This window comes from Enoplosus armatus, chromosome 20 (genome assembly GCF_043641665.1).
Source record: "Enoplosus armatus isolate fEnoArm2 chromosome 20, fEnoArm2.hap1, whole genome shotgun sequence".
NCBI classification, from domain to species: Eukaryota; Metazoa; Chordata; class Actinopteri; order Centrarchiformes; family Enoplosidae; genus Enoplosus; species Enoplosus armatus.
Window position 1 is genome coordinate 9,271,906 of NC_092199.1, and position 27,827 is coordinate 9,299,732.

The 27,827-nt window shown below is 40.6% G+C and overlaps 2 protein-coding genes across 2 annotated transcripts; one reads left to right on the forward strand and one right to left on the reverse strand.

The window, feature by feature from the left end:
* Nucleotides 1-332: 332 nt before the first annotated feature.
* On the reverse strand, nt 333-9,743 carry dclre1a (DNA cross-link repair 1A (PSO2 homolog, S. cerevisiae)). Its single transcript, XM_070927575.1, has 10 exons — nt 9,320-9,743; nt 7,625-8,551; nt 7,160-7,585; nt 6,936-7,069; nt 5,602-5,720; nt 4,802-4,945; nt 4,380-4,525; nt 3,026-3,180; nt 1,894-2,035; nt 333-499 (listed from the first exon to the last, which is right to left on the reverse strand). The coding sequence occupies exons 1-10, from the start codon at nt 9,741-9,743 to the stop codon at nt 333-335; spliced, it is 2,784 nt and encodes a 927-aa protein (XP_070783676.1).
* Nucleotides 9,744-10,401: 658 nt separating this feature from the next.
* On the forward strand, nt 10,402-26,514 carry nhlrc2 (NHL repeat containing 2). The gene is made up of 12 exons (XM_070927533.1): nt 10,402-10,564; nt 12,636-12,788; nt 15,366-15,415; nt 16,043-16,448; nt 17,671-17,792; nt 17,876-18,005; nt 20,154-20,247; nt 20,566-20,797; nt 22,715-22,837; nt 23,071-23,280; nt 23,505-23,718; nt 26,161-26,514. Exons 1-12 carry the CDS (start codon nt 10,402-10,404, stop codon nt 26,421-26,423), a joined length of 2,160 nt encoding a protein of 719 aa, XP_070783634.1. The 3' UTR covers nt 26,424-26,514.
* The last annotated feature ends 1,313 nt before the right edge of the window (nt 26,515-27,827 follow it).

The window sequence follows — 27,827 nt, forward strand, 5'->3', positions numbered from 1 at the left end:
TCGTCCATAAAAGCAGAACCAAATAAATTGGATCAAGATCGTATACTTGACCTTTTTTTTATATCGATGTGATTAATCCTGGATGCGTTTCATGTTCACCTACTTCATCACAACCCCTCGCTCTGCATTGAAATGCTAGTGTTATGAGCTCAGTAGTCTGAGGCAAGCAACTTAAAAAAAAAAAGTAATAAAATTAGTGTTCAAATAAATGTGGTCCCCATGGTCATACAGCATTTGAAGTATTGAGAATGAATTGCTTTTGCTCTTATGACCAATAAGCAGTTAGAGGGGATTTAGAGGCCAGCTGCAAACACAGTTCACCGGTAAATAAGCTACAGTTTAGCTTTAGTTTCCGTGAGCCACTCACTAAAGCACTTCTCCATAGCCCTCCTGCTAGCCCAGTTGCCATTGTTGACTGTAGGGATGATCTTGAGGGGCTGGAGCCACTGGACGAAACGCTTCAACTCCAGAAAGCTGCTGTGTTCGCTGTACGGGATTCCTGTCGAGAAAACAGAAGGGCTGTCATCATCACGTCCCCAAACGGCACATGAAAACAGATTATCGCTTTAGAAGTAATGCAGCCACGCTGAGAGCGATTCATAAGCCTGAAGATAACCCACGCTTTGACAAGTCCTGTAGGGAAAGAGGCCAGTGGTGGTTTTAGAACTGAACCAGAGGGACTTTTCAGACATGATTTTCACTTTCAAATTGGCTCATTCACTTTGATATTTTTCTTCCCAATTTCTCCATTAACGAACATCAAGCTCAGTGAATAGAGAGGAGATTTGGTTCATGGAGCCAGATGTCTAAAAAGTATGGGGGAGTCAGACATGCAACAGGGCAAAGTCTTACAAAAGGGGACCAGATGCTCAACAAAAGAACACCACGAGCTCATATGCTGAAACATTAAGACGATCAAATGACTCTCATTTCCTTTTGAGGAGAGAATCAGAGGACATCTTGGGACTGCTGCAGAAAGCTGCTGCCTCTTATTGGTCTTCTCCACAGGTTCAATGTGCTCCGCTGCTTTAAACAGATCTAGCTGAAACTAAGCCTACTCAAGTATACAGTCAATCCTCCCACATGCAGAGAACATTAGGAGCAGTAGCAGCATATGGCTGGGAAGAGCGAGGAGGAGGAGATCGACACAAGGCAGAGAGAGCGGGAGAGAGAGAGAGAGAGGGAGAGTAAATTGGCTTCCGCCTGACTGACACACAAACTGCTGAGGAGGAAGAAATGACACGCATTGCAAAAGCCTCTAGCTGGTGATTGTAGGTTACAGGCCAGATGGCTGATGCTATTGATGGATCTATTAAGAACATGAAACAGAGGCCAGGAGGAAAAGCAGGGTAATTCTGCAGTGGCAAATCAAGTCATGACCCATTTCAGTGCTGGGGTTTAATGCGAGGCTGCTGTCCATGACTGAAGATACGAGACCCAGCATTCTCTTGATTATGGTCCCTCTCGTCGCCAAGCTGAAATAACCTTGAGATCCCCCCCAACAGAGGGAGCTGTAGGCTAAATACAACAATGTGTTTTCAGCAGGAGAGAAATGTTGCTCTTGTGATCAAGTGTTAGCTCCATGTGGCTAAATGACAAGATTATATACCATTATATGTTTCTGCTTTTGGTCAGTAAAGGAGAGAAGGGCATTAACAGCTGCAATACCTCCAACCTTGCAGAAGACCTTCAAATACTATGAAACAGTGGTAACAATTACAGTTGCAGCTCTAATTTATACTGCAAAGAGAAGGATTTACTTATGAAAAACAACTCCTTGCCTGTGATTCACAGAGAGAAGCATCTTTTTACTCCCATGTGAATGTACATTTGTTATTCCTTCTGACAAATAACTGTGCTAAAACATGTCAGAGGAAAAAGATAAGTGCATACCATAGATGGAGATGTTGCCACTGATCTGAGGCTGAATATCTTCCACTGACTCCACCTGCTGGCTGAAGGTCCAGCCTGTGGGCTTGAAGGCCACCAGCCGATCGTACCGTCCTGAAAAGCGTGCCAGGTAATCCTGCAGTTTCTGGAGACAAGAATATAACTAATTCTGTTGTTGTCATGTTTGTGCATCTTGTGTGCTCATAAGACTTTACAGGTTACTACACAACACTGGGAAGCATCATCCTCAAATACTGAGATTCAGTGCTTCTTACTCTTAACTAAACCCAAGTCTCATTGTTCCTCTGTGTTTTTGAAAAGCTAACATCCAAACATGAAAAACAAGTTATTCATTTTCATCTCTTGTTTGCTGGCTGATATAAACAAAACAATAAGTTACTTACGATTTACTATAAAGTTAAAGCAAACATTTAACTTACATTGTGGTTTTATACAGTTTTATCTATCAATTTATTTCAAGGTGACTCTGTCCAAGTTGTAGTAGCTCTTCTTGATATACAAAAAGACTCACTACTCAAAGGTCTCATTGCAAACCTGAACTGAACTGAACTGCCCCCCCCCCCCCACCCCCACAAGTCAGCGTCTCTGTACTCAGTGGTGCTTGAATTATACCAACTCTGGGGCTGCTTATCTGTGGTTATACAGATGGCACATTTAAATACTTACATCCTTTTAGAGAGATGATGTGCTTGGTCATCATAATTAGCATTTCCTAATTATCTGAACTCCTGTCCTATGTACTTGCAGGTATGTTCATATAAATAGACCATAAGCAGAATAAAAGATGTGTTTGCACATCAAAATAAACTGTCCATAAACTTGTCCTTTCTTAAAACAAGAGAAACATTTACACGAAGGGTCTGCAGACTATATGAGGAACAGTGTATTGCTATATTAGCTTGTTCTATTACCCTTCATCTCACAAGTATCTCATCTCATCTGAATACCTGGACTTATAGGCAGTGAATACACAGTGCCAGAGGGACATGAGTCTGATGTGATATATTTGCCAGTTGTTTTACTCTAATAAAAGACTTTTACACTCCTGAGGGCCCAGAGTCCCGCCGTAATAACTGTTCTTTTCAGATCAGTTAATGGAAAATGAGACACCTACTTTGAAGGAGAGTTGCATCATGGGCAGCACATGGACCTGGGCTGCCTTCCAGTCAGTGGTAATACGTTGTGTGACTTGCTCTGACTCCAGACAGCACATGGTGTTGTATTTGTCTCTGGAGAGGCACACTTTAGACCCCAGGACCTCTGCCAGTGCTACGAATGAAGCAGAACAAGGTCTGTGTAAGAACCAGGAATGTGGGCAATTCAGCCTTTTCATTTTTAAAAGACCCAGTATATACTTGTGGTTAAGAACCTCCTGTTGTTACCCCCACAAACAATTTGTACATTTCTTTTCAAGAAAATGTTTACTTGCTCCAAAGAACTACAGCCCTGTATTTTATTTTACACCAACTTCACTGAACACATCGTACAAACTGCTAACAAATGTGGATATATTTCATCATTTATTATTTATTTATGTGTGTGTGTGTGTGTGTGTGTGTGTGTGTGTGTGTGTAAAAGCACAAATACTCTTGATGAATAACAGGAGAACAAAGGCGGCTGAGTTCAGTTTTTCAAATGTTTTGTCTTTCCTGGTCCAATTTCATACAGAGCTTGTTGAAGCAAAGGTGATTGCAGAATGAATGTGTGTTGTTCACTTTCTGTGACATTGGTTTTTTGATTGCTCCACTACACCAAAGTGGAACAGACCACTATTCATGCGTCACCAGGGGACCGTCTGCCTCCCCGTCAGGACAACACATATTGAGTGGCTCTCTTCTCAGAACAGACTAATCCACAATTCTCCACACTGCCCCCCAGTTTCAATACAAGACCTAATCTCACGTGACCTTTCAATGGGAGTAAAATGTCAGGTAGTGATATGAGGCTACAGAAACAGCCACTCATCTCATCTTCTCATCAGGTTTAAAAACGCATGTACATTGTGTGTCCAACAGTTGTGCTGGTGGTAATGACTTACTCCGTCATCAGAGTAATATCACTATTCCCAGAATTAAAATGAATAAATTACCATGTCATTTCCAGTAATACAATTAGCTATCAAAAAACATTCAAATTTTCAATCTGTCTAATTATCAGACTGATATCAACCCCATACCATTTTTTTAGTATAATTAATCACTGTCATATCAGCCCACAGGAATAAGTTTGATAGGAATCAATGGAAATGTTATTCCCACTACTTTTTTTTTTTTTTAAGCAAAAGGATGGCCAGAACATTTGACATCTATGTTATGTGTCTGCGAGTTACCCTGATTTCTGGAGGTGCTGCCGCTCTCTAATGAAATTACAGATATTTCAATTAAATTAGTACAAGTGCTAAAATGTATATCACATGGACCCTCAAGGCCATGCAGATGCAGAAAGTATAACTTCAACTAAACACTCACCCAGAAAGACCTTCTCTTTCCCCACAGAGTAGGATCCACACACCACGAGTGTACGTGGGTTGAGCGTCACCAATTCAAAGGCTGTGTTGGCTGCAAAGTTGATGGCCTCTTGCTGTCTGGGAAAGGTGTACTCAGGGCTGCAGTAGCTGCAGGGATAAGAGAGCTTACATTGAAAATCTGAGTTTCCTCAGGGCTTCTTGTGTGAGAGGACTGAGAACATGGAGTGAAAACAAAGTGCACAGTGTTCACATTTTAGCTACTATTGATCCACATAGGCTGAGAGGGGTCTTATTTACAGTAGCCACCCATAAAGGTCATACACACAAAGCTGAGAGCAGTGCAATATAACCATTGTCATTCGGCCATTTGGTAACCTCACTGGTATATTCAATGTGTACGAGAGGAGGAAGACAGATACGAACGTGGTGTCCAGGTAGAGCGTCTGCACCCTGCAGCTGAGTAACTCAGGGTAGGTCTCCATTGAGGGATCAGCTCTGAAGTCTCCAGTGTGGAGGACTGTCTGTCCATCGGGCAGGTAGAACAGCAGCATGGCAGCTCCTGGACAACTGAGAGAACAGACAGAGACAGGAGGTGAAGCTGGATATGTGAAAATTGAAAGAAGTAGTAACTGTGTGACGAGCATCTTCTTAGAGGCTTTGACTGTTAAGCCAAGTGTGGTCAATACTTTAGGCATATATATTAATTTAGAGTATAGAGTAGTGACTGGCCATCACAACTGTTGGTATAATTAGGCTTTGAATCAAAAGTAACTTTCAAAAACAGCTGACTGCAGAAAATGCCCTGTCATACAGAGTTAGAGTTTCCCTAAAAAATGCCTATTAGTATTCCTCAGTGAAACAATAACAATCTACTTAGTTAGCTTGGGGCTGTCTGAATTTGAAATGAGTATGACATTCTACTGAAATTCAATCTGCCTCAGTATCCTTGCTTCAAATGCTTGTTTCACAACTTATATGATAATGATGATGGTCACAGTATCAACTTTTTATGGTCATTTTATATTAGTGCATTTCTTGTGTGAAGTCACTCCCTTGAGTATCCTTTAACAAGTCATCAAACAGCTGAAACCAACAACCACATCTTCAGTGGCTGGTCTACCATTCTCATAATGAAGCACTCACTCCAGACAAACCATTTGGCCACTATTATGTAGCCGATCGCTACTTAATGGGTTGATATTGACGTCAGGTGGATGACTCACTGGTTGGCCTCCAGGAGGATGACCGTGACTCCCTCCACAGTGACCTGGGTGTTCATGGGGAGGATGTGGACATACTGCTCTGCCACCTTCAGCTTGCTCTTCACCAGGTTCCCTGTAATCTGAACCGGAGAGGCAGCTGTCAGCCAACATACACCTTTATGGTTTACTTACATACTGGGAAAAACTAAATGCTAAGTTGGAGTCTATAAACTGTACATTATTATAAAACAAACTTTTCTGGGCTGTTACCCACCTAGCGTCCGAGTTGAATTTCTGTGACCTACCAAACAAACAAACCCCCAATGGAGTCTCAATCAGTCCTTGTAAATCTGTTTTTAGTTGTAATCCCAAGAGAACGCACACTCCACTGAGATAAAACATGACCCATTTGACAGGAGAACTTCAGTAATATGTAGCCTCTTTCACAAATAGATTTTATACTAGTTACTATCTATTGTGATTAGTTTCAGAGGTATGTTCTTAAATATACCAGTAAGATATAGAGAAAATGTACAATACTTGAAGTAAAATACTGTAGACAAATTATATGTCTAATCTGAACCTGAAAGAGGTTCAAAGTCTGAACTAAAAATGTATACATGTTTGGCTATATATCTGAATTCATTCAGTGTGTTGCTTAATTCACACAATTAATTGGTTGCAACATTAGAAACAGTGACAATGTTATAAACAGAAAAAACAACTGATACCCACACAAACTAAATGTCCTGGATATGAAATGTTATGATCCAAAATTGTGTCAAAAAAAACAAAAGGTTTTCAAATTTCAATCAGCTCCAATATGGTCAGAGCCATTCGCAAATTGGTATTCATAGCTGCCAACTGCACGCTAATTTCTTCTAAGTCTGACTCAACGCAGTGCAGTGAGATAACAAATGGATCAGGCATTCACTGTATGAATTCTGTGGAAGAGAGCAGTCGGGAAGCTTTTTAATGAGGTGCAAATAAATAGGATTTTTGAAAATAAATAAATAAATAAAAAGTTTGTTGTAGCACCTTCAAAGAATAAATCTCTTCCATAGTATTCAAGGACTAACAGGCCTTTGAAGGGGAGACTGCCATTTAATAACTACAAAAAAAACTGCAGAAGTATCTAAACTGGCACACTGTTCCTCTCTCTTCCTGTATGAATTAGGAAACTGTGGGATGCAGTTTCAGCACAGGACTAAAATGAAATGAATTCGGGGGGGTATAAACACCATATCAGGCACTGAGCCACCAGATAAAATACATAGAATGAGCAACAACTAATTGAATTAAATAGGACATACAGGAAGCCATTCATATTTTACAATAGCCAAAACTTGACTTACTCTGTTACAGTAGATTGGCAATGTGGAGTTCCTGGTTAACCCTCCATAGTGGTCTGAGTGGAAATGCGTCAGGAAGTAGGCAGTGATGCCCTGAACCTCTCCATACCGAAAGGCATCTATGACAAACTTTGTGCCTAAGTAGAATTTTTACATATATCTTAGATTACAAAATTATTCATCTTCAAATTTATGCAGCAATATATGATATATGGTCACTCACTGACCTGGAATCTTCTTGTAGAAGGGACAACGTGGTAACTCTACTTCTCCATCAGTGTTGCCTCTGTTCCACCTTCTTCCTCTCCATCCTCTGGTCCTACCTTTCCCTGCTTCTCCCTGAGCATCCACTACATTACTATTATCTACAGTCACCGTGCCCTGTGAGGCGTCTGCAGTTGTGTCAGCCTTACTGTTTCTTTGCCTGCCTCTCCTTTGTCGTCTCTGTCCTGAGTTTTCACCAAGTGTTGGAATAGAGGAGGTGTCGAGTTCATGTGGTCCGCTCTCAACCTCTTTCTCCTTCAGTGGTTTGAGGCCAAAAAACACCCCGATGTCGGTCTGCTTCAGACAGGAGGCCTGACTTGCTTTGCTCTGGCCCTTCAGAGGCGGCATGTTTTGAGATCTTTGGACAACGGAGGTTTGTGATGAAGGCACTTGAGGAGAAGTTGCGTGAGGTTGCTCTGATTGGATACTGCTGTTATTCAAGTTTTTAAAATGCAGGCTATCTGAGCTTAAAACAGTTTCTCTCAGGCGCTCTAAAACAATACTTTGTGGAGATTGAATGCTACTCTTACATGGACTGATGGCACAGGTAGATATACCGTGAGCTTCTTTTTCACCTGTAGAGGTCGCGAGCTGATTGGTAGGTGGTAATGAGGTAACTGACTTCAGCTGGGTGTTTAAGGAAGCAGGCTCCTTTACCTGCACATTATTGGTTTCCAAATTATCTATAAATTCAGCGAGAAGCTCATCTTCACTTGAGAAACCATCACCGAACAGCACCATCGAGTCTTCAGCCTCATTTTCAAATGCATCATTATCAAAAAGGGCTTTTCTACAGTCACTCATTTTGACTTCACACTCTGCAGGGAACTCAGAGAGAGGAGAATAGGATATTGCATCATTGTTGTCAGGAGAAGATTCACTTTTGGATAAATCTTCACAAGCTTGTGTTGCACTCTCTGCCTTGACAGGAGTTGATGAAAGCTCTGTTCTATTTTCTTGGGAAGCACTGATAGACTTTTGGCTTTTAGTAGAGGACGACCAGCCTTTCTTTTTCTTAAAATCCTCTGGGCCAGGTGAGCGCAGTAAAAGAAGGCCATTTGTAAGTTTAGACATAGGTGGTCCAGTGTGATTACTGTGAGGGGAGACACTACAGTTGGATAAGGCAGAGAGACTGTGAGCACTGTCCTGTGAAGTCTCTAAAACAGAGCCATCCGCCTCATTGTTTATCGGTCCTGCGAGACAACTGAAGCTGGTCTTCCTGCTGGTTCCTGCCTGCTGGGACAGACTGAGGAGGGCTGTGTCACCATTTGCTCGACTGTGGGCCAGGAGTGTGTGGTTGAATTTCTTGTAATGGTTTGGAATGGTGGAGGAGCACTGGAGGCCATCAGGACATTCTGTGTGAACAGATAAAACACGTAGAAATTAGGCTTATATAAAATCTGCTTAAGCTGTTTGTTAATACAGATATTCAGAGACTATGACATGACATGATATGACATGGACTCAGCATACTGATTTGAAGGATGCAATCAAGCTGCATTATGGGAAAGAGTCTGGTGTTTTTAGAGCTCTGCCCATCCTAAAAGCCATGATATCTCTGCTTCACTGATTTTGACCTCTTGTGATTTTACTTTGTGGAAGTACAGTACTAAATAATAATAATAGAATAATAAGAATATTCCTCCATCTATCCTCCATTTAAGGAGACACCATGCGTGCACCTGCGTGCAGGATAATAGGTATGTAAAAGAACAAATACATGCATGTAGATAATTCGATGAGGGGTTTCTGATGCTGTATGTTATGTTTATCAGAAAGGGAGGAAGAAATTTTATAAGATAAGATAATCCTTTATTGATCCCTCAACAGGGAAATTACTTGTTCCAGCAGCATACAGGATAGTGCAATAGAAACATAAGTAGAAAATCAAGATATAATAAATAATAACAATAAAGACTGTTATAAAAAAGCTTCTAAAACTAAAAAACTGTAGTTTACCAATTTACAAATTCACAGAAGAAAAAAATAAAGGTAATCCCTTTAAAGGGTTTAAAGGGATTGTACTGTATTGCACAGAGGTGTGGTTTTTTTAAATTTATTTGGTATCAAGTGTGTCACTTTTTAGTGACTTTAAGTATGTCAAGAAGTATGGATGTCTGTACCTGTGCAAGTGTCCCTGGGGGTGTCAAGACATTCAGCAACATGCCATCTTTGAGTCTGTACCACCAAAATGAAAAAGGGCATCTGACACATGGGGCAAAAGTCTCCAGAGGATGGTCCCTCAGCAGCACTGTCTGTTTGCACCGTGCCATTAGCAGGAGATGACTTTGAGGTTACATTATGTGCCTCTAAACTGCTATGTCCGTCTGTGGTAACAACAGCACTACAATCTCCACATTCAGGTGTCTTGACTTCCCTGTCAGTTGACTTGACTGAGAAAGAAGTGTCTCTCTTTGAGGTTTTTCTGACAGTGCATCTTCTCTTAGTCACAGTTACAGTCGCAGACGGTGATTCGTGTCTCTTCTTTTTCTTCTCAAGAGGTTTATAATCCCAAATGTCATTTTCAGAATCGTCCTTCTGTGACATTTGCAGCAAAAGAAAGCGTAGCGTCCCTAACGTTACCCGACGACCTCCTCAAAACTCTCGTTATTACACAAGGATTGACGTTAGATAACATCCCGCAGTTGACGAAAAGAATACACGTTATAGTAGATTAACAACTACTGTCCTTGATATTGTGAGCATAATTGTCGCTACGACAATAGTTTATCGTTATTAATAATTACGATATGGAGCTATCATAATTTCCCCTAAAACGTTAGCTACATACTGTATGGTTCGCTAAGATATGTTAGCGCTTACCGCCACAGCACAGCGATGAATGTAACGTTAGTAAAGACAAGTAAAGAAACAGAGCAGCAACTTCCACATATTTTGCAAACTTGAATTACTTAATTGTTGAAGTTAAAGGCTGGGGAATTTACAAATATTTTTTTATTGATCATGTATTCAGTCAAGCTAACCGAAAATTCAGAAAAAAACCTTCTGGTGGATAATATTTATTTGCTGTTGTGTCGAAACACCGATATAAATCTTCGTTGTGAGTTTACCTAGCAGGTTGGTTCTATTTTGTACGTAATACGTCCTCTAACGGGCGTCGCTATTGGTCGACCCCATCGAGGCCCCGCCTGCGCATAGAACTGGCGTTACACCCAGCAACTAGTAACTATTTATTGTTGGAAACATGGCGTCCCAGTGCAGCCTCTCTACCTTATTCCCTATTCAAAGCCAGCTAGATTACGCCCTAGAAGAAGCTACGACGCAGCAAGAGAAAGAAAATCTTGTCTACCAGTATTTGAAAAAACTAGACGAGAGAGAGGATCTGAAGATACCCGATTTCCAGACAGGTTAGACCATCTAGCTTGCTTAGCACTGTGTGTTGCTCTACAGTTTGACTTGAGTTTGCTAACACTGCATTTCATCACAGGACTCGACATGTCCATACAGTGTAAATACTGAACAACCAGGGTTTCCTCTCCTTGTCTCTCCTGGCATTTAAAAGCCAACTCTGACGATTTTCGCCCTCTCTATGTGCCTCTCATAGTATCACATGCCTTCTTGTGTTTTTATAAGTTAGTTAGCTATCTCATCTTTTCCCAAAACAGTTGGTGATACAGTCAGTCAGAGAAGCAGCAACAAAGAGTAATTTCATATTACCTTCAGAGCAGCTGCTTTGTGTTGGTCCAACTTTTGAAAAAGTGCTTCCTGTGTGTTTTGTTGCAACTATCTATCAGCTCTGTCAGTCCATTTCTTCTGTCCGAGTTATTATTTCTTCAGGAAGCCCATATACGTCCTTCTCAGGGCTTTGTCAACATTCTCCACTGTAGAACCTTAATGCTACTTCCAATATAAGGCGTTAAATGCTTAATTACTTTGAAATTTAACTTATAATACACATAACATGTTCGTAATAGTCTTTACTTTGATAGCACCATCATATGGACATACCTCTGCTTCCTCTGTGGTTTTTGTTGTTCCTTTAACAACAGCACAACAATGGGAATAACAACATGACAGTTGTCTTTTGTAGCTGCTGTAACTACACCAAATACTATGAACAGTGTTGGCCCATGATTGACAGATGAAAAGGGTTGCAAAATAAAGCACAGTCATAAAAAATCTAATACTTCTTGTGTCAACACTACAGTTAGGTCCTCTGTTGAGGTGTGCATCATGTTGGCAATATCTCTTCACACCAGTAGATGGGGATCTACAGTAGAACACAAACAGCAGAATCAACAGGGTTTTATGGGATCATAACTGGGCTCCCAAACAACCCCTCATGGCAATTTCTTGCCAGTTTGGGTTTTATAATTATGGGATTATCCCTGACTAACCGGGGAGCACGACTGTAAAATGGTGTTGCTTACCTTAATTACAGAAAGTGTGTTGAAAGTTTAAACCCTCCAGAGCAGTAATATGGACAGGTGGTCAAAAACACGAATGGCGGTTCAAATCATTTGCTTTTAAATGTATTCAACTACTTCCCTTTTGCACAGTCAGAGACTTTTAAGACATACAATATATAACAATATAGATACATTTTATTTGCAGTTTTTGCAATTTTCCTTGGTGCCACAATCTGTTCTTCACGTAGACCATAAATGAATACCAGCTCAGTTTTACACCACACAACTAAGGAAGGGGTTGAGAAATAATTTGGGTGGGCATTTCCCTATTTATACGTTAAACTTGAGTGAAGCAGCAGCACATGGTATATGGACTGTTTTGGGTACCAGACAAGACCTGTAATCACTCTTCAACAAATAAAATGTTGAGGCTTTTTCCTCCTACGAGGCCTGTGCTTGCATCATTCTTAAAGCTGGAAAAAAAGCGATTAAACCTTTATTTAACCAGGTCAAGTGCTACTGAGATTAAGACTCTTTTTCTAATGAGACATTGCAAAGCTAGGCAGCAGAACAAGTAAAACAAAGAGTGTCAAACAGGCCGTAGAATATTCAGAACAAATACCAGGAATGCTGTGTAAACATGTTTGTGGGTAGAGTATAGAGAGGGTAGAGTATTAGTAGTACTTGATGTACTTGATGCTGACACTCAGTATGCTCTAAAATATGAAAGTAAATGTTTTAATCAAGCACGTGTGTTAAGTGTGACAAACATAATTAGACACAATCTGTGAGCTAAGTGTAAAAAATAAAAAAAACATATCAAACACGATCTTGATCTACAGAAATTAATTTATGGCATTTAATAGCTCCATAACACTTCTGAAGCTGTGAGCACTTCCAAGTCATTGCTTTGATCCATTAACTTTTATTCCCATGTGACATTAATGCAGTATGAGTCCAGGCAGATATACTGGTACAGTGATGGGCACTGTAAAGCATTTGCCTGTACTGTGACTAAACATAATTAATAAGATGACAGCATCATTTTCCACTCTGTGATTTGCTCCAGGCTTGGAATGGCTGAACACGCAGGAGCCTCTGTCTTTGAACAAGGAGTTGGCTGGTAAAGTGGTGCTGCTGGACTTCTTCACTTACTGCTGCATCAACTGCATGCACATCCTGCCTGACCTGCACCAGCTAGAGAAGAAGCACTCTGTCAAAGGTATGGACTTGCATTACCAGATAGCTATAAAAATCCTACAGGGTAAAATTCAATTCAAGTCAGGTGTCCTTATGATCCTTCAAACTGTCGAGTTGCATCACATACAAGGAATTTGCTTTGGTATTTTTGGTATTTTCATGGGATTTGCAGTAAAATGTATAGTCTCAATTTAACTGTGCCCAGTGTGTGTAAACAAAGGTATTATTAGTCCCTGTCCAGTGTTTGTTAGATTATAGCTATAGTTAGCTGTAGGTGAATTAAAAAAGTATCTACCCGTGGCAAGTTACCTTTCTTTTGCTCTGCATGTTGAATTGGTGGACAGTAAAATAAAGTACATAAGGTAGGTGAGAGAAAATCCTGCTTAGTACAATTTTCATTCCTCCTCTGCCAAATTATTAAAAAAATGAGTACTCCTAAAAAGCAGAATTGGCTTGCCAGACTGCACGTTTTCTTTTTTTTTTTTTAGGTATTCCTTAAAGTCAGACTGTACAGTTATAATGGTCCTCGCAGGAGGCAGCAGCCTACCAGGGCTTATTCAGGGTACACAGTCCCATTGGTGCCTTTATTATTTGTCATGCTGTGTCATGTGTAAGTTCACTGGGGCAGAGAAGCTGTAGTACATCAACTCTACTTCTCCCCTCCTCTTTTCCAAGAGTGTGAGGGCCCTTATCTCAGCTGTGAAGAGACAGTAACTAAAAATATTTCCACACTGCAGTGTTATGGGGCCCGTAATTGTAGCCTGCTGTAGTTCACTGTATGACTCTTTATATAGCCGCTCCATGTAAAGCATAGTCACATCCGACCAACTCCGGCATCCTGCTGGCCCTTCAAGGGATCATCTGAGGAAGCTGTGCAGCTTGAAATTCAGTTGTAAGCCAGACGGGACACAGAACACACACACTGCAGTGCCACCACATATTATCGCACTTGCCTTATCTTTGGCACTGCTATGGGTACATTCTGTTTGCTGCTCTGGTCAGTGAGGTGTGGGAGCCACCCTGTCCAGTCACTCCCACAGTTCAACCCCTCCCACCCCCACCCACCCACCCATCGTCACTGCAATCTGTGCTGGTGCTATACTGCTTGGCAGAGGCCATGAGTGACGAAATCCTCTGCAGATAGTGCGAGTTTGAAGGTTTGGAATTGTGTGTTTTTACTTCTGTTGAGGGCGGCTCAATGATGTGAGTTAACGTAAAGGAAAGAGTCCATTTATGGAGGACTTTCGCTGAAATCTAAATTGGAATATAAACACTTTGCCTGTTTTGTGTGAGATGAACAAACTAACTTAAAGTGATTGTATGCATCTTAATTATACGAGTAAACCATTTATTTGCTCATTTGAGTGGGTATGAGCCCAATTTTAAGTTCTCTTTTTTCATGATTGCAATTGATATACTATACTTTCAGTTTGTTGCCTGTATTTGCACATCATTCTTGTATTTTAACCTTTTATCACCGACTGTTCTGCCCTCCGGACTCTAGCGTTAAGTAGAACTTGCTTGTAATAAGTATCTTGTTAAAGAATATCAACATGTAATATGTGTATTGATAGATTAAACTTCACTCATACAACAGAAATCTTAAAAATAACGTGTCCCCTCATGTTTAAGGTTGTCTGGCAGTCAAACAATGTCATTTAAATTCTTGTAAACTTTTCCTTTAGACACTTGGGTGTTAAAGGGTTAACAGTTACATATAATCCAACTCTAATATTCTTTGAAAATATTATGATCATGCTTGATTCCATGTGAATAAAGTTTGTTCAGAATGACGAGGTAGCTTTGGCATTTCTGCTGCTCCGCCCTGTTTACATACAGTATTGTCGTGTTTTTGAATCAAGGAATGACATGAGCACAAAAGTGACCGTGTTTCAACAGAGAGTGCCACACTGATTGGGAAACAGGAAGGAAACTTGGCGAGATATCTGCCATGTAAGGCCATTTCTGCACAAATTATAGTACTATGAAAGAGTCTGTTCAAAATAGAGCATAACAAACATGTGTTTTCCACACCTTTGGGCCATTCAGTTGCATAATATTTGAACATCCGCTTGTAACCAATTGTCTCATTGTCTGTACAACTAGTATAGTGTTAGTAGTCTTTGAATGACTACTGAGAAATGACTGAGATAAACATTTACAGCCTCGAGACACTAAGACATTTCCAGGAAGACGTTATATTATGTTGAAGGGTCACTGACTTGATGACAAAACAACACCCTGAAACCTTTTCCAGTAGAAAATTACATCAGTTTCCCTTCTTCCACCCAGTTCTCTTTCTGAACGTGTTATTGATCAGGCTTATGCAACTTGTTGACACGTTGATTTAGAGGAAATATTTTCTAGATGTACGCAAGTTTGATCCATCGGTGTATCTTCCAGTCACTGTCACACAATCAGTTAAGTAACACATTGACAGACACTGCCTTTCTCAAAAAGCAAAAATATGTCCTGAAAATTTGGAAACAGCTAGTTTTGATTGTGAGCACAGTTAAGTCAAACCGCTTACTGCACTTTTGTGTTTGGCTGTTTATATTTTATATTTAGCATTTGTGTCTCTGTTTAATGTCTCTCTCAGATGGATTGGTTGTTGTTGGTGTACACTCGGCTAAATTCCCCAATGAAAAGGTAAGTGTTCACAGCATTCATCATCATTTTTACCATTGGGGTAGGCTGGTCTGGATGTTCTTTCTTTCTGCATTTTCATAACTGAAAAGGGCCGGCAAATATGTGTGATTATGGGCACGCTGTTAGATTTGAGTATGATGCAAGACAGTCCTTTTTCAAAATGAATCACTCTTTGCCCAAGCAAGAAATCAAAGCACCACAGCATTAATCTGTAATACCAGTATACCAGCATGAGAGTCTGATTTTGGCAGCTTGGATGGTATTTATCAGAATTATCATATCTAAAATGATTTTTGTTATCAGTTTAAGACCAGAAAACATGCTCAGATCTTCAGAAAATCCTCCCAATACTGTCTATCTTTCTCTTATTCTTTATGAGGCACACAATAATACGTGACGGTACAATGTGCTTGACGCACACAGATGCTTTTCTTTTTATATATGATAGCATACATTTTTGGACATTATAATCAACATTTTTACTTTTTTGTTATCTATCTACAAAATGATTAATTGAATAATCAAGAAATGAATTGAAAGATTAATTGATAAATAATTTATTATAGATAACAGATTCACAGCTCTTTACTAATTGTTGTTTGTGTGTTTGTCATCGGCCCCTCAAAGGTCGTGGACAACGTTCGCAGCGCTGTGCTCCGCTATGACATCTGCCACCCAGTGGTGAACGACAGCGAGGCGCGCCTCTGGCATGAACTGGAGGTGTCCTGCTGGCCCACGCTGGTCTTGCTGGGCCCACGTGGCAACCTGCTCTTCTCCCTGGTGGGCGAGGGCCACCGCGACAGGCTGATGCTTTTTACTGACAGCGCCCTCCGTCACTACGGGGAGCAGGGTCTGCTGAAGACACACACAGTGGGAATCAAGCTGTACCGAGACTCCCTGCCACCCAGCGTCCTGTCTTTTCCTGGGAAGGTGGCCATAGACGACAGCAAGAAAAGACTGGCCATAGCGGACACTGGGCATCACCGAATTCTGGTGGTGTCCTCGACTGGGCAGCAGTTACATGTCATAGGAGGTAAGAAGCAGGAAACAGGGTGGAGGTATGCCATATGTTGGGGTGTAAATTGTATAAATCAAGGTGTACCCAGTTTAAGTTTTGTGTTTCTTGAGTCAATTAACACAAATACATCATTTCTGACTTGGTGGAGTGAATATTTAATGTGTTAAATGCTGAAATGAAATGTCATAAATCGTTGTTATAATATGTGCTAATTTAAATGTGTTGTGGACAAAAATGAAGTATTGTTTTTTGCTTTGTAATAATTACAGTCTGCATTATTGATATTTTTAGATTAGTCGCATGCCTCAACAACCCTCAGAGGAACCACATGGTAGTCTGTGTTGTCCCGTAGACCAGCAGAGATGTTGGCAACAGCAGGGACTAGTACACTGTGGGAACTGGCACTGACCTAAGTGTGGACAAAATGAGGAGGGGGGGATGCAGGATTTGTATTATTATTTTTGTAGGATGACCTCAACCCAAATTTAATGCATTTATATTTCCGTAAGAAGTTCAAAGCAAATCTTAAAGGTGGTATTTATTAGGACAAATTCCTAAAAAATGTCTTTTGTTTTTGTTCTGTCTATAATGAACTGTCAATGAGCTGTGATCTAGAAGGTTGTGTCCTCCATTTAACTCTGAAATAGAGCACATCTCCCTGACCTAATTAGTTACATGCAGTATGAGCACATTAGATTAAATGGACCACATTCACAAATTTCAATAGTGAATCCACTTACAGAAATGAAAGGCCCTCCGTGTTCCAGCTGTAACTGTGCAAGTAGGCCTACATAAAGTAATCATAAAATCATCCGTCATATCTTTTGTTTTTCTAGAGTTTAGGCAGGGAAGATAAAAATGATCTTTTAAAACTGCTGTTCCTTAGTAACTATTCAATGTCTTTACGAAGCACATGAGACCACAGATGTTTAGTTTCACACAAAACAAGTGTTAAATACCTGAACAAGCCGGGTCTGATGAAGATGCATAAATTTCCCTGCAAAGCTTTATTATGACAGTGAAACATAAACATAGCCAACTGATCTGTCATCAGGGATGTATCCATGTTGTGCAAGTGTTTCTGTCCTTTCATCTTGGCTGATTAAAGAGTCCGTTAAAGATCTTTGGTGCATTTAGTATAGAAAAACACTAAACCTCTGGGTTTAAAATGACCTAAGTGAGGTATTGGCGCGAACCCAGAATCATAATTGTCGTTGGATTATCATTTCTGTCCCAGGACCTGAAAGTGGGAGACAAGATGGCGACTTGTCCGAGGCGTCCTTTAACTCCCCTCAGGGTGTGGCCATTAAAGGGGACACTGTGTACGTGGCCGACACAGAGAACCACCTGATCCGAAAGGTAGTATATTTTTTATTCAATTTGATGTCTCTTGATGTTTATCTGTACATTTATGCCTGTCTCTGTGTGTTTGTGTCTATCAGATTGACCTGTTAGAGGGACGAGTCAGCACTCTAGCTGGAGTAGGTTCTCAAGGCACAGACAAAGAGGGTGGGGCCTTGGGACCTCAGCAGCCTATCAGCTCTCCTTGGGATGTGACTCTTGGAGCTGCCGGTGAGTCTTGTGGTGCGGTCGGACTGGAACTTGAAGGGCAGCATTTTATTGTCTTTGCCCTCTGTGTCTGCCCTTGCTCCCACCGCCTGCCACACAGAATCTCCTCTATTGTGCTGTTTGTTTTCTTTCTGCATGCTGCTATATGATCAATAAATCCTAAGAGAGAGAGGTCGGTCACACCCTCTGTCTCAGACTGGCTGGACATTGAGGTGAAGGTGAAGTGTCTACATCTCATCCGCTTTGAAAAGACAGAGATTGAAGATACAATTACATTGTACACACACAAAATATTATAGCCTCCAACCTTTACCAGATCCACCTTCAAAACAGATCAGTTTCAATATATTACAGTTTAAAAAAGTTCTTCATAATTGCTTTACAGGACAAACTGGGAGCAAGTACATCTATGTCCTTCATTTTTCAAACAGTATTCCTGAACCTGATAGCGAATAGGAAAGGTGTCAGTGCACAAATCACACATAATATTTAGGGATCCTCAGAGGTGGATAGAAAATTGAACGGGCTAATTAAGTTATTGGAGGTGACTTTTTTGTAGGATCTAATTCATGGGGGGGATACTCAATAAACCTATTTGCAAAATCCTAATTTTAGGTCTACTGAAAAATTTTGAGGACAAAAATCTAAACTATGCAAGTCACAAACTACTGTGAAGTACCTGACAAGGTCTTTTATATTCTCACAAAGTAATCCAAGACCTCCACTTCAAAATCAAAGCCAAAATCAGTCCTCTCAAAATGCTCTGCTTTTATTATTTTTGCCTCGGGCTTTCAGACTTCCTTTATTGTTAATCTTTTTTAATATTTGCCACACAGTGCCTTCTTTTTTTATCGAAGCAGGAAGCTTTTTTAACTCAGCTTCTGAATCTCTCAGATAACAGAAGTGTTAGTGTATGTCTTGTGTTTGCCATCTGTTGGCATTCAGACAGCAGATTTGAAATTGAAATAATTGTTGCCATACACAGAGATGCTATGTCAAAATACAGTATTTAAAAGTTTAAAGGATTTTAAACAAACATTTACTTTAGATTATTGTGTCATCTGTTTTTCTTACAACTGCCTTGCCACATTGTTTACTATTAGGCGTTTAAGTGCTTCTTCGAGCCTCAGGTGTTGCAAGAGCCGGCAGTTGTAGTTGAAGTCAAATTTAAGCACGTGTTGGACTATCCTTGTAACATTGTGTACTCACTTAAATCAAACAGAAGATGAAAGTGTTCCCCTGGACAGAGTTGTTTATTTTGGCACTGTCCTCATCACTGTCAGTTTGCATTTTAGAGGAATGGTGATTGAATGATTGATTACAGTCTTGTGCATTTTCAAACGATGAATTATAGAAATGTTACCGCCATTAGCACAATTGTTCTGCCATTGCGTTTGCTCACAGCCTGTACGCAAGAGGTAATCAGTCTTAGTCACATTTCCTGCACAGGTTGATGAATGACACAGCCTGCTGGTTTGCACATCACCACACGGTCTGAGGGTGTGGTATCAGACCTTTTAACTCCACTAACATTGTCCTCTGAGAGTACATCCAGACACTCACTTGCATATTCATGAGCTATTCACTGTGTGTATGTATGAATAATTAAACTGACCAAATCAAGAGGACCCTGCACCTCTTGATGCTGTGAGTCAGGTGCCACAGCTGTCAAATGTTGCAAATGACAGTCCACCAGATGTGACGAAGAAGAAGCATTAAAAATACAACTGAGATACTGTATGTGTATCCATCATGATGACAGTACTGTCTCTGCGGAGCGCATCTGAGGTGGCATATGGCCTTTGTCAAACAGGCTGCCGTCACCTAGGCCTGCAGAGATGCATTTCTGACACCCAGCCCTCACCAAACAATAACATTGCTTTAAAATCAGTAGATGAGTAGAGATATTTATTTTGTGTCTACAAATAATGGATATGTTTATTTATAATAAGATCATAATTTTTCATAGCTCGAAGTAAACTTCACAAACACAACGGCAATTACGTTTTACCTTTAGGACAAATATTAGCACCTCTTCTGGATGATGTTGAGAGTGACTGGTAGACTGCCAAAAGCAGTGACACGGCACGTTTCCTGTTACTCAACTCAAAGAGTGTGTTTTTGTATGTGCGTTATGACTTGTATGTGTAGGCGGTGTGGAAGATAACGTGCTGTGGATAGCCATGGCAGGGACCCACCAGATCTGGGCTTTGTTCCTAGCAGATGGGAAACTTCCCAAAGGAAGGTGAGAGACTCATACATGACCACCATGGCCACTTGGCAGCCACCACCCTTCAAAGCCACTAATAACTGTTCTCTACGAATAAAAAGAATTAAAAGCAAATAAAAACTCTGCCCCACATAACTTGTTTTATGTCTCGTCGGCCATTTCACAGGAAATCAATGACAAGAGTTATGGAATAATATGTCAGCAGTAACCTAAAATAAACATTTCCAGCAGAGTGGATCTACATCATGAGAAATAATCAAAGTTTAGCATCATCAAAGAAGCCATGTCTATGATAGATAAAAAGTTTTGTCGTTGTCTTCTATTTTACAACAGTGAGTCCAAGGCAGGGACGTGCGTGCGATGGGCAGGCAGCGGCAGCGAGGAGAACCGAAACAACTCCTACCCCCACAAGGCTGGCTTTGCTCAGCCTTCAGGCCTGGCTTCAGCCCCAGAGGAGCCCTGGAGCTGCCTGTATGTGGCCGACAGTGAAAGCAGCACCATCCGGACGCTGGCACTGAAGGACGGAGCCGTGAAGTTGCTGGTCGGGGGAGAGAGAGACCCAATGGTATTACTTTGAAACAAACTATAAATTGTCTCATACCTAGTAAGGGTTAGGGTTCTTTTTTGTCCATTTTAGTGTTTCTGTAAAAGGAGAATTTCTTATCTAATAATATTAAAGACAATGCAGAGAACAGCAGCTTGAACAGAAGGTAGAGGAAATTTAAAGTCTCCTCCCAAAGCAGACTGCAAGACCTGAATAACTTCTCGTGCAGTACTCTCAATGATAATATGTCCTGTACCTGGCTCACCATCCATCAACACGCACTGTAAAACCTACGCATTAATCTACCACACTTCCAGCCATGGAAAACACTCAAGAAAAATGTTTCACAAAAGCTCTGGATAACTCTGAGGCACTCACAAGGTTTCAGGGTTTTCTCTTTATAGATAGAAAGTATTGATTTTAAAAAAATAAATCCATAAATAAACACATCTGCTCTTGTTTGTTGCTGAAGCAAATCCTTAAAACAATTTTTGGTAGTACTTTGATGTTCTGCCACACTGGTGTATTTTTGGAAGGTCCCAGGAGCTCTAAAGCTGGTAGTCGCCCATGAGAATGGGGAGTAATATAACTGGAGATTCATATACAGTTTATTCATCATGAGTGGGGTGAATCAGCAATTAATAAGTAGTCTGCTCCACCTCTAAAAGCTCACTAATTAACACATTATATCTTGTTTGTTTAATTCGTACAAAAACAGAAGTCTAAGTACAACAAGTTGTGGTTTTACTGGGGGGTTATGTGCTGGACTATTTCTTGGTGGGATGCAGTGATGTCCTGGAGTTGCCAGGCAACCACATTTTGGTTATTGTACGGATTGAAACGAGATATAATGTGTTAATTAGTGAGCTTTAGAGGTGCTGGTAGGTGTTACATTGTTAGTTTGAGGAAAAAGCCAGGTTAGCTGTTTCCCTCAGTTTCCTTAGCTTTATGCTAAGCTAAGCTAACGGCTTCTAGCTGTAACTTAGGTATCATTACAGTAGGTACCAGTCAGTACTTCCACGAAAAACTTTTTTCCTTCAGCATTACTTCGGGCACATCCTTCACACTGCAGAGCATTATCACTGTTCTGCTAATAGCTGCATCACAATCTTGAAACATAGGTCACACTCCTGCGGTGAAGATGAAGATCATCTGAGCGCGAGTGAACCTGCTGGTGTTTGCGATGATTCTGTTGCGCAATAACAGATTTTCCCAAAGATCTGATATTCTTTTTCAGCTGCCATTGGTGGGTGAACTCTGCAGCTGTGGGGAGAATCATGAGACTGTTTAGAAGATTGTTATCTTGTTTTCTTTGTTTATTGAGCTGAGTTATACAGAATTAAAAGTTATTTCTTTCAATTCTTTACATTTCTCACAAATTGGTTGTTTGGGTGTAATAGTTTTGAATGTAATAGTCTGTTTGGGTCATGTTGGCCTGAAACCATCTGTAGCACTAAGAGCGGTTCACAATTTGCTTCCTCCCCATAATTAGAGAATGTTCTCCTTTGTAGTATTTTAATGACATTTATCATTAATGTTATTGTACTTTTCTTCAAAACTTCAAAAACGTATCTTTCTGGTGTTTCTTACAAATGTGGCATATTAATTCTTGTGTTACCATTCTCGTATGAATTATTCAGAAACCTTTAAGATAATGAAACCAATGTTACTTTCATTTCATATGAAATCTAATAATTTACAGTCTATGGGGAAAGGCTTCAGCTTGGATTTTCAGAAGAATACCTGTTATCTTGATGGTTAAAAGGCCTCCATTTCTTCTCTTTCCAAAAATGAACATGTTTTAAGTTTAGTTTGGACATTCTGTTCTTTAGCCTACGTTGAGCTCAGACATAGATGTCACAAGTTTCAGTTTGGGCATTTGTACGTTTTTACATCTTCATTTGATCTCTTCTTAATGTGTTGTCTTCTTTGAACCAGAACCTTTTTGCTTTCGGGGATGTAGACGGTAAAGGGGTTGGCGCCAAGCTGCAGCATCCTCTCGGTGTTGCCTGGGCTCCTGAACAAAGCCTGCTTTATGTGGCCGACTCCTACAACCACAAGGTAACTGTTCCATGTCACAAGGCAGTTCAAAGCTGTAGTGTGCTCACATTTGATGCTTCCGTCATCATGATGGGCTCCTTTAGGTTGTTGAGTGGATACAAAGTGTGTATCTCCTTTTGATGTGAAACCATATAGGCAACATAAAGGACCTGACCTTTTTTTTTCTTTCTTTTTTTTTTAAATAACCCTGGTTTTCTTTTTGTTTGATTGGGTCTATGTGTGATTATGTTCAGATCAAGGTGGTGGATCCAAAGACAAAGCAGTGTAGCACATTAGCAGGGACTGGAGAGGCTGGAGAAACTCTGGGCCCTGAATTTAGCCAATCCTGCTTCAATGAACCGGGAGGAATCTGTGTTGGTGACAGCGGCAAGCTTCTCTACGTGGCCGATACCAACAACCACCAAGTCAAAGTTCTGGACCTGGCCTCCAAGACTGTCTCACTGGTCAGACCTGTGTGTGTGTGTGTGTGTGTGAGAGAGAGAGAAAAGCTCACTTCCAACCTTGACAAAGCGCTAAACATTTTGTCCACGTCTGTGTCATTAATCTATTTTAAAAGCTTTTGTACTATAAGAATTTGGATAAAAGGCTACAAAGAAAGGACAGAGTGTCAATAGCTTTCTCTTTGCTCCTCTTTAATCCAAACATCCAAATGTCTCTCCTTCACCAGTTCCCCATCTCCATGGACTGCACAGACTCAGTACCTTCAAAGCCTTCGGGTCCTGCCAAAGCCCCTACGCTGCCTAAATCGGCTGCCAGGAAAGAAATGCTGCCAGTGGCCGTGTCTGCAGGCCAGACTCTCGTCATGTCACTCACCCTGACGCTTCCAGAAGGAACCAAACTCACTGACGAGGCCCCCAGCTGCTGGGCTCTCTCAGCTGAGGGTGAGACAGAGTTCAATCATTGTTACAAATGTCACGCGTGTAAATGTTTTATTCAGATTCATCCTAAGTACGTTTGACTTAATACCTGTGAAAGGCGTCTTGACCGTTTGCTAAGCCTCACCCTGTTACTGTTGCTAAGTTTTCCGTTGTCGCATGGCAAATATGTAGTTTACAGTTATAACGGTGGCAGAAATTCTTAGTAATTTTCAAAGCAATGGGTCTTCGATTTCACACAAAGGGTGACTCATTTCTGGCCCGCAACTCGCCGTGTCGCTAGCATGTTTTATCGCAATTTGCTAGCTGAAAAGCATTCGCAAAGGTTAAAAAAATCTTGATATGCTTTTGCTACAGCCCCGTGTACACCCCGGTTTCTCCACCACAACATGTGGAGAAACCCAAAGCTTGACAGACCTGCTGTGGCTGGTTACGCCTGCTAAGCTATGATTGGTCAATCGCTGTTCGGGGGAGGGGTTTAGCAAACAGTCACTTCTGAAAAGATGGCAGTATTTGACAAAGACTTGACAAATATCTGGTGCAAAAGGTTAATGGAGGAGAAGTGGAGGGATTTGAGCGAGAGGACAGGAAGTTACAGTGAAAACAGACAAATGCCATTTCCACACTTCAGGAATTGGCTGCTTTTGTGAAAGTGCATTTGTCTTTCCGGTTGCCCAAACTCATGCTGTGCAAGACATGATTAATATATATTTAGGATGGGCCCTTCATATTGTTTTCAATAGGTTTTAGAAGTAAAAGTTATTTTTCACGCGTCAGAATCAGAGAAACTTGTTCTCAACATTTATAATGACCCTGTTCTGGATGTGAGCCTCTCAACCTCTTCAACTGTGCTTTATTTTGTTCTGTGATCCATGAGTCTGTAAAAAAAAAGAAGTGAATGATGCTTAACCTTCATTTTCACTGTACAGCAAGCAGATTCTCACTCTGCCGGCCCACAACAAGGATTTATAGTTCTCAGCTGAGGGACGAAGGAATATTTAGATCAGTCAGGGACTCTTTTAAAAGCACTAGTGAGGTTATACATGGCATAGACAATTTAATAAATGATTTTAACTGCTTAATGCTATTCAAAAGGCTTTATCCAGTGTTCTCAAATTGTAATCAACAGTAGTCTGACCCCAGGATCGAGTGTGAAGTGATTTGAGATATCATGTGGTTGATGGTGCGTTCATTACGTTTGAAACAAAAGTGTTTCCATCATTCTGAGCGATGCAGCATGCAGCCAGTGATATCAGCAGGCTATTTTTAGAAACATTTTGATAAGACGACGTGCCTTGGTTCACATAATTAGCCACCAGGCTATGTTACGTGATCCTCCGCTGTCCGATTATACCCAGTCTAGACCCATGCTGATTGGATCAGAGCAGAGGCAGGAATTTTAATGGATCATGTTAGACGTGCACGGCAGATTTAAATTGTTTTTTAGTGCCTTTTTAGAAATGGTTTCCCTGGGACCTCATGTTAGGCATCAGCTTCATTAATCACCGCTGGCATGGATTTGACGGTCTCTCTGGCATAATATTTTCTCACAGATGAAGTTCTAGCCTTTTCTTTTTCGACTTTCATTTATCTTTCAGTGGCCGTGTCTCTTTAGATGTGTATGTGCTTCTAAAAATATCCCCTGTGCTTCAGTAAATTTATGTCCCCACCCTCGCTCCGTCTGATTCAGTGGGATGATTTGGGTTTATATTGTAGAGGACTCCATTTAGCAGTGCTGTGTAATGCTCAGACTTGAGCCAATCTTGTACACAGGGTGCACCTTGCCACGCTTCACCATAAATTTAGATGCCTGACAGATGTTTTCATACAGACACATCTGCCCCTTCAGAACATGGCGCATTGTGACTCATCTGGGTCCAAGCTAACGATTGATTTTCTTTTTAGCCATGCTAGTGTTGTGTCTCTGCGAATGACAAAGTTAGTCGGTCGGGTTGGTCCCCCACTAAGCAACTATTGGATGGATTGCCATGAGATTTTGTACTGACATTCATGCTCCCCAGAGGGCGTATCCTAATGACTTTGGTGATCGCCTAACTCTTCATCTAGCGCCACCAGCAGGTTGACATTTGTGGTTTTGTGTTGTGACACATTAATCCAATACTTTGGTTTACGACCAAATACCTGCAAAACTAATGACCTTCCCATCAGCCTCAGCTGTACTTTTTGTTTAGTGCTTATTAGCAAATGTTATCATTGGGAGCATGACAACGTTAGCATTTAGCTCAATGCTGTGAGTACAGCCTCACAGATCTGCTAGGATGGCTGCAGACTCTTGTTTGTTAAATTACAAACAAAACATTAGCACTATTTAGCCGAGTTTTGTGCACAAACTTTATGTCTTTATTTAGTAGCCAGATTGTATCAGACTGTTGATTTTGTCCCTTTGAAAGCATTCAGACTACAAAATTCTGTTTCCTGTTTTCACAGGTAACGAGTGGCTGCTAGAAAGTCCGTTGGTTACTGGTGACATTGTGGATCTGTCGAAGCCCCTCTCCATCTCAAGCAAACTTCCAGCTGTTATAAAGGACTCAAACAGCAATCCAAGCCTCACTTTGGGTGTGTGGGTGTACTACTGTATGGAAGCAGGTAAAGCCTGTATGATGAAAGCAGCCTCCTTCACCCAGCCTCTTCAAATAAGTGCTAATCCTGGAGAGGAAGAGGTCACCGTGGCGTTGGCGCATGCCTTCTAAAACCTCTCACCTGTCTTCAGTCACAGTAGCCACAGAATCATTTTGTTCATATATCTGAAACAAGAAAACATGGATTGTTTCTGGCAAAATGCAGTTCATTCAAATCTGATTTTCAGGTTAATTTAATTTCAAAGTACTCAGAAGCCCCTTCAACAAAACATAATGCATCAGAGCTGTAATGTCATTGACTGTGTGTGACAGTTATTGATAGGAAGTCAAATCGTTAAATCCCCATGCATCAGAACACTCAAAGTTACCTTCTTATTTATAAAACGCTGTCACAGGACGAAATGATTGCAGGAAATAAAAGATATTCTGTGTATTCAATGAGAAAGGTAGAAATGATGATGATCTAATTGGCAGGTGGTGATGATGGTGTCAGCGATGGATAGACACATTTTCTGACATTTAATGATGTTGTGGAGGATTTAAAATACTTTCAGATATTGAAAACAAAGTAAAAAGCCGAAACCTCTGATCAGTTTCACATTTTCACCTGAACCGCCAGACATGAGACTATTTACCGTCAGATGTTGTGAACAAAATATTTAATGTTTTCACAACAACAAGAATTAATTATTGAACAATTTCTGCTTTTGAGAAATTAGCCAAAGTTTGTGTTTGAAACTATCTCTCACAAAAACGAATAGCAGGAATTTTAAACAAAAGGGAATTTTAATGGAGCCAATGTGTGATTCAGACTCGAAGAAGGAAGTTTTATTATGCCTTTGCTCGCACAAGCATTGCTTTTTGAATGCTAATATGGAGTTACGGCCAGTTTCTCAAAAATGTGATATTGAAATCCTTTCATAGGGATTATAAGGATAAAAGAAAATCTTAGACCTTTCCTTTATTCTCCTTCCGGGGGAAAGAAGTAAGTGGAAAAGGACAGAAATAAAACTTGAGAGGTTGATGAGAAGTTATATATGCAGAGACTCACATTTTTATTATCATTAATATATTAGAAATGTCCAGCTCCAGAGTATTCATTTACATCTTTTGTACTTTTTTTGAATAATATATTTCCATGTGTATGTGTGGTTGCTTTAGTTTAGTCAGTTGGATGGCGCCTTCAGGCGCACTAATCAAGCTTTCATAAATATTTGTGTCACCACAGACCGAGTAATCTTAAATTGTTTACAGTTCACAGTCTCAAAAAGGTTACGCTCATAGCTTAAAGCTTTGCTCTGCGTCTCCGCTTCCTGTGTGACTGATTATACTTTAGATTATTATTATTCATAACACAAGGAGCCCTTTTGATTTAGACCATAAAATACTGCTCTTATCTAAGTCATTAATAAAGTGCCTGTTTTCAATAAGGGGATGCAAGCTCCGAACACCGACTGACTGACTGACTTGTGTTAAGAAAACAAAGTCATATCAAAGTCTCTCTATCAAGCATTC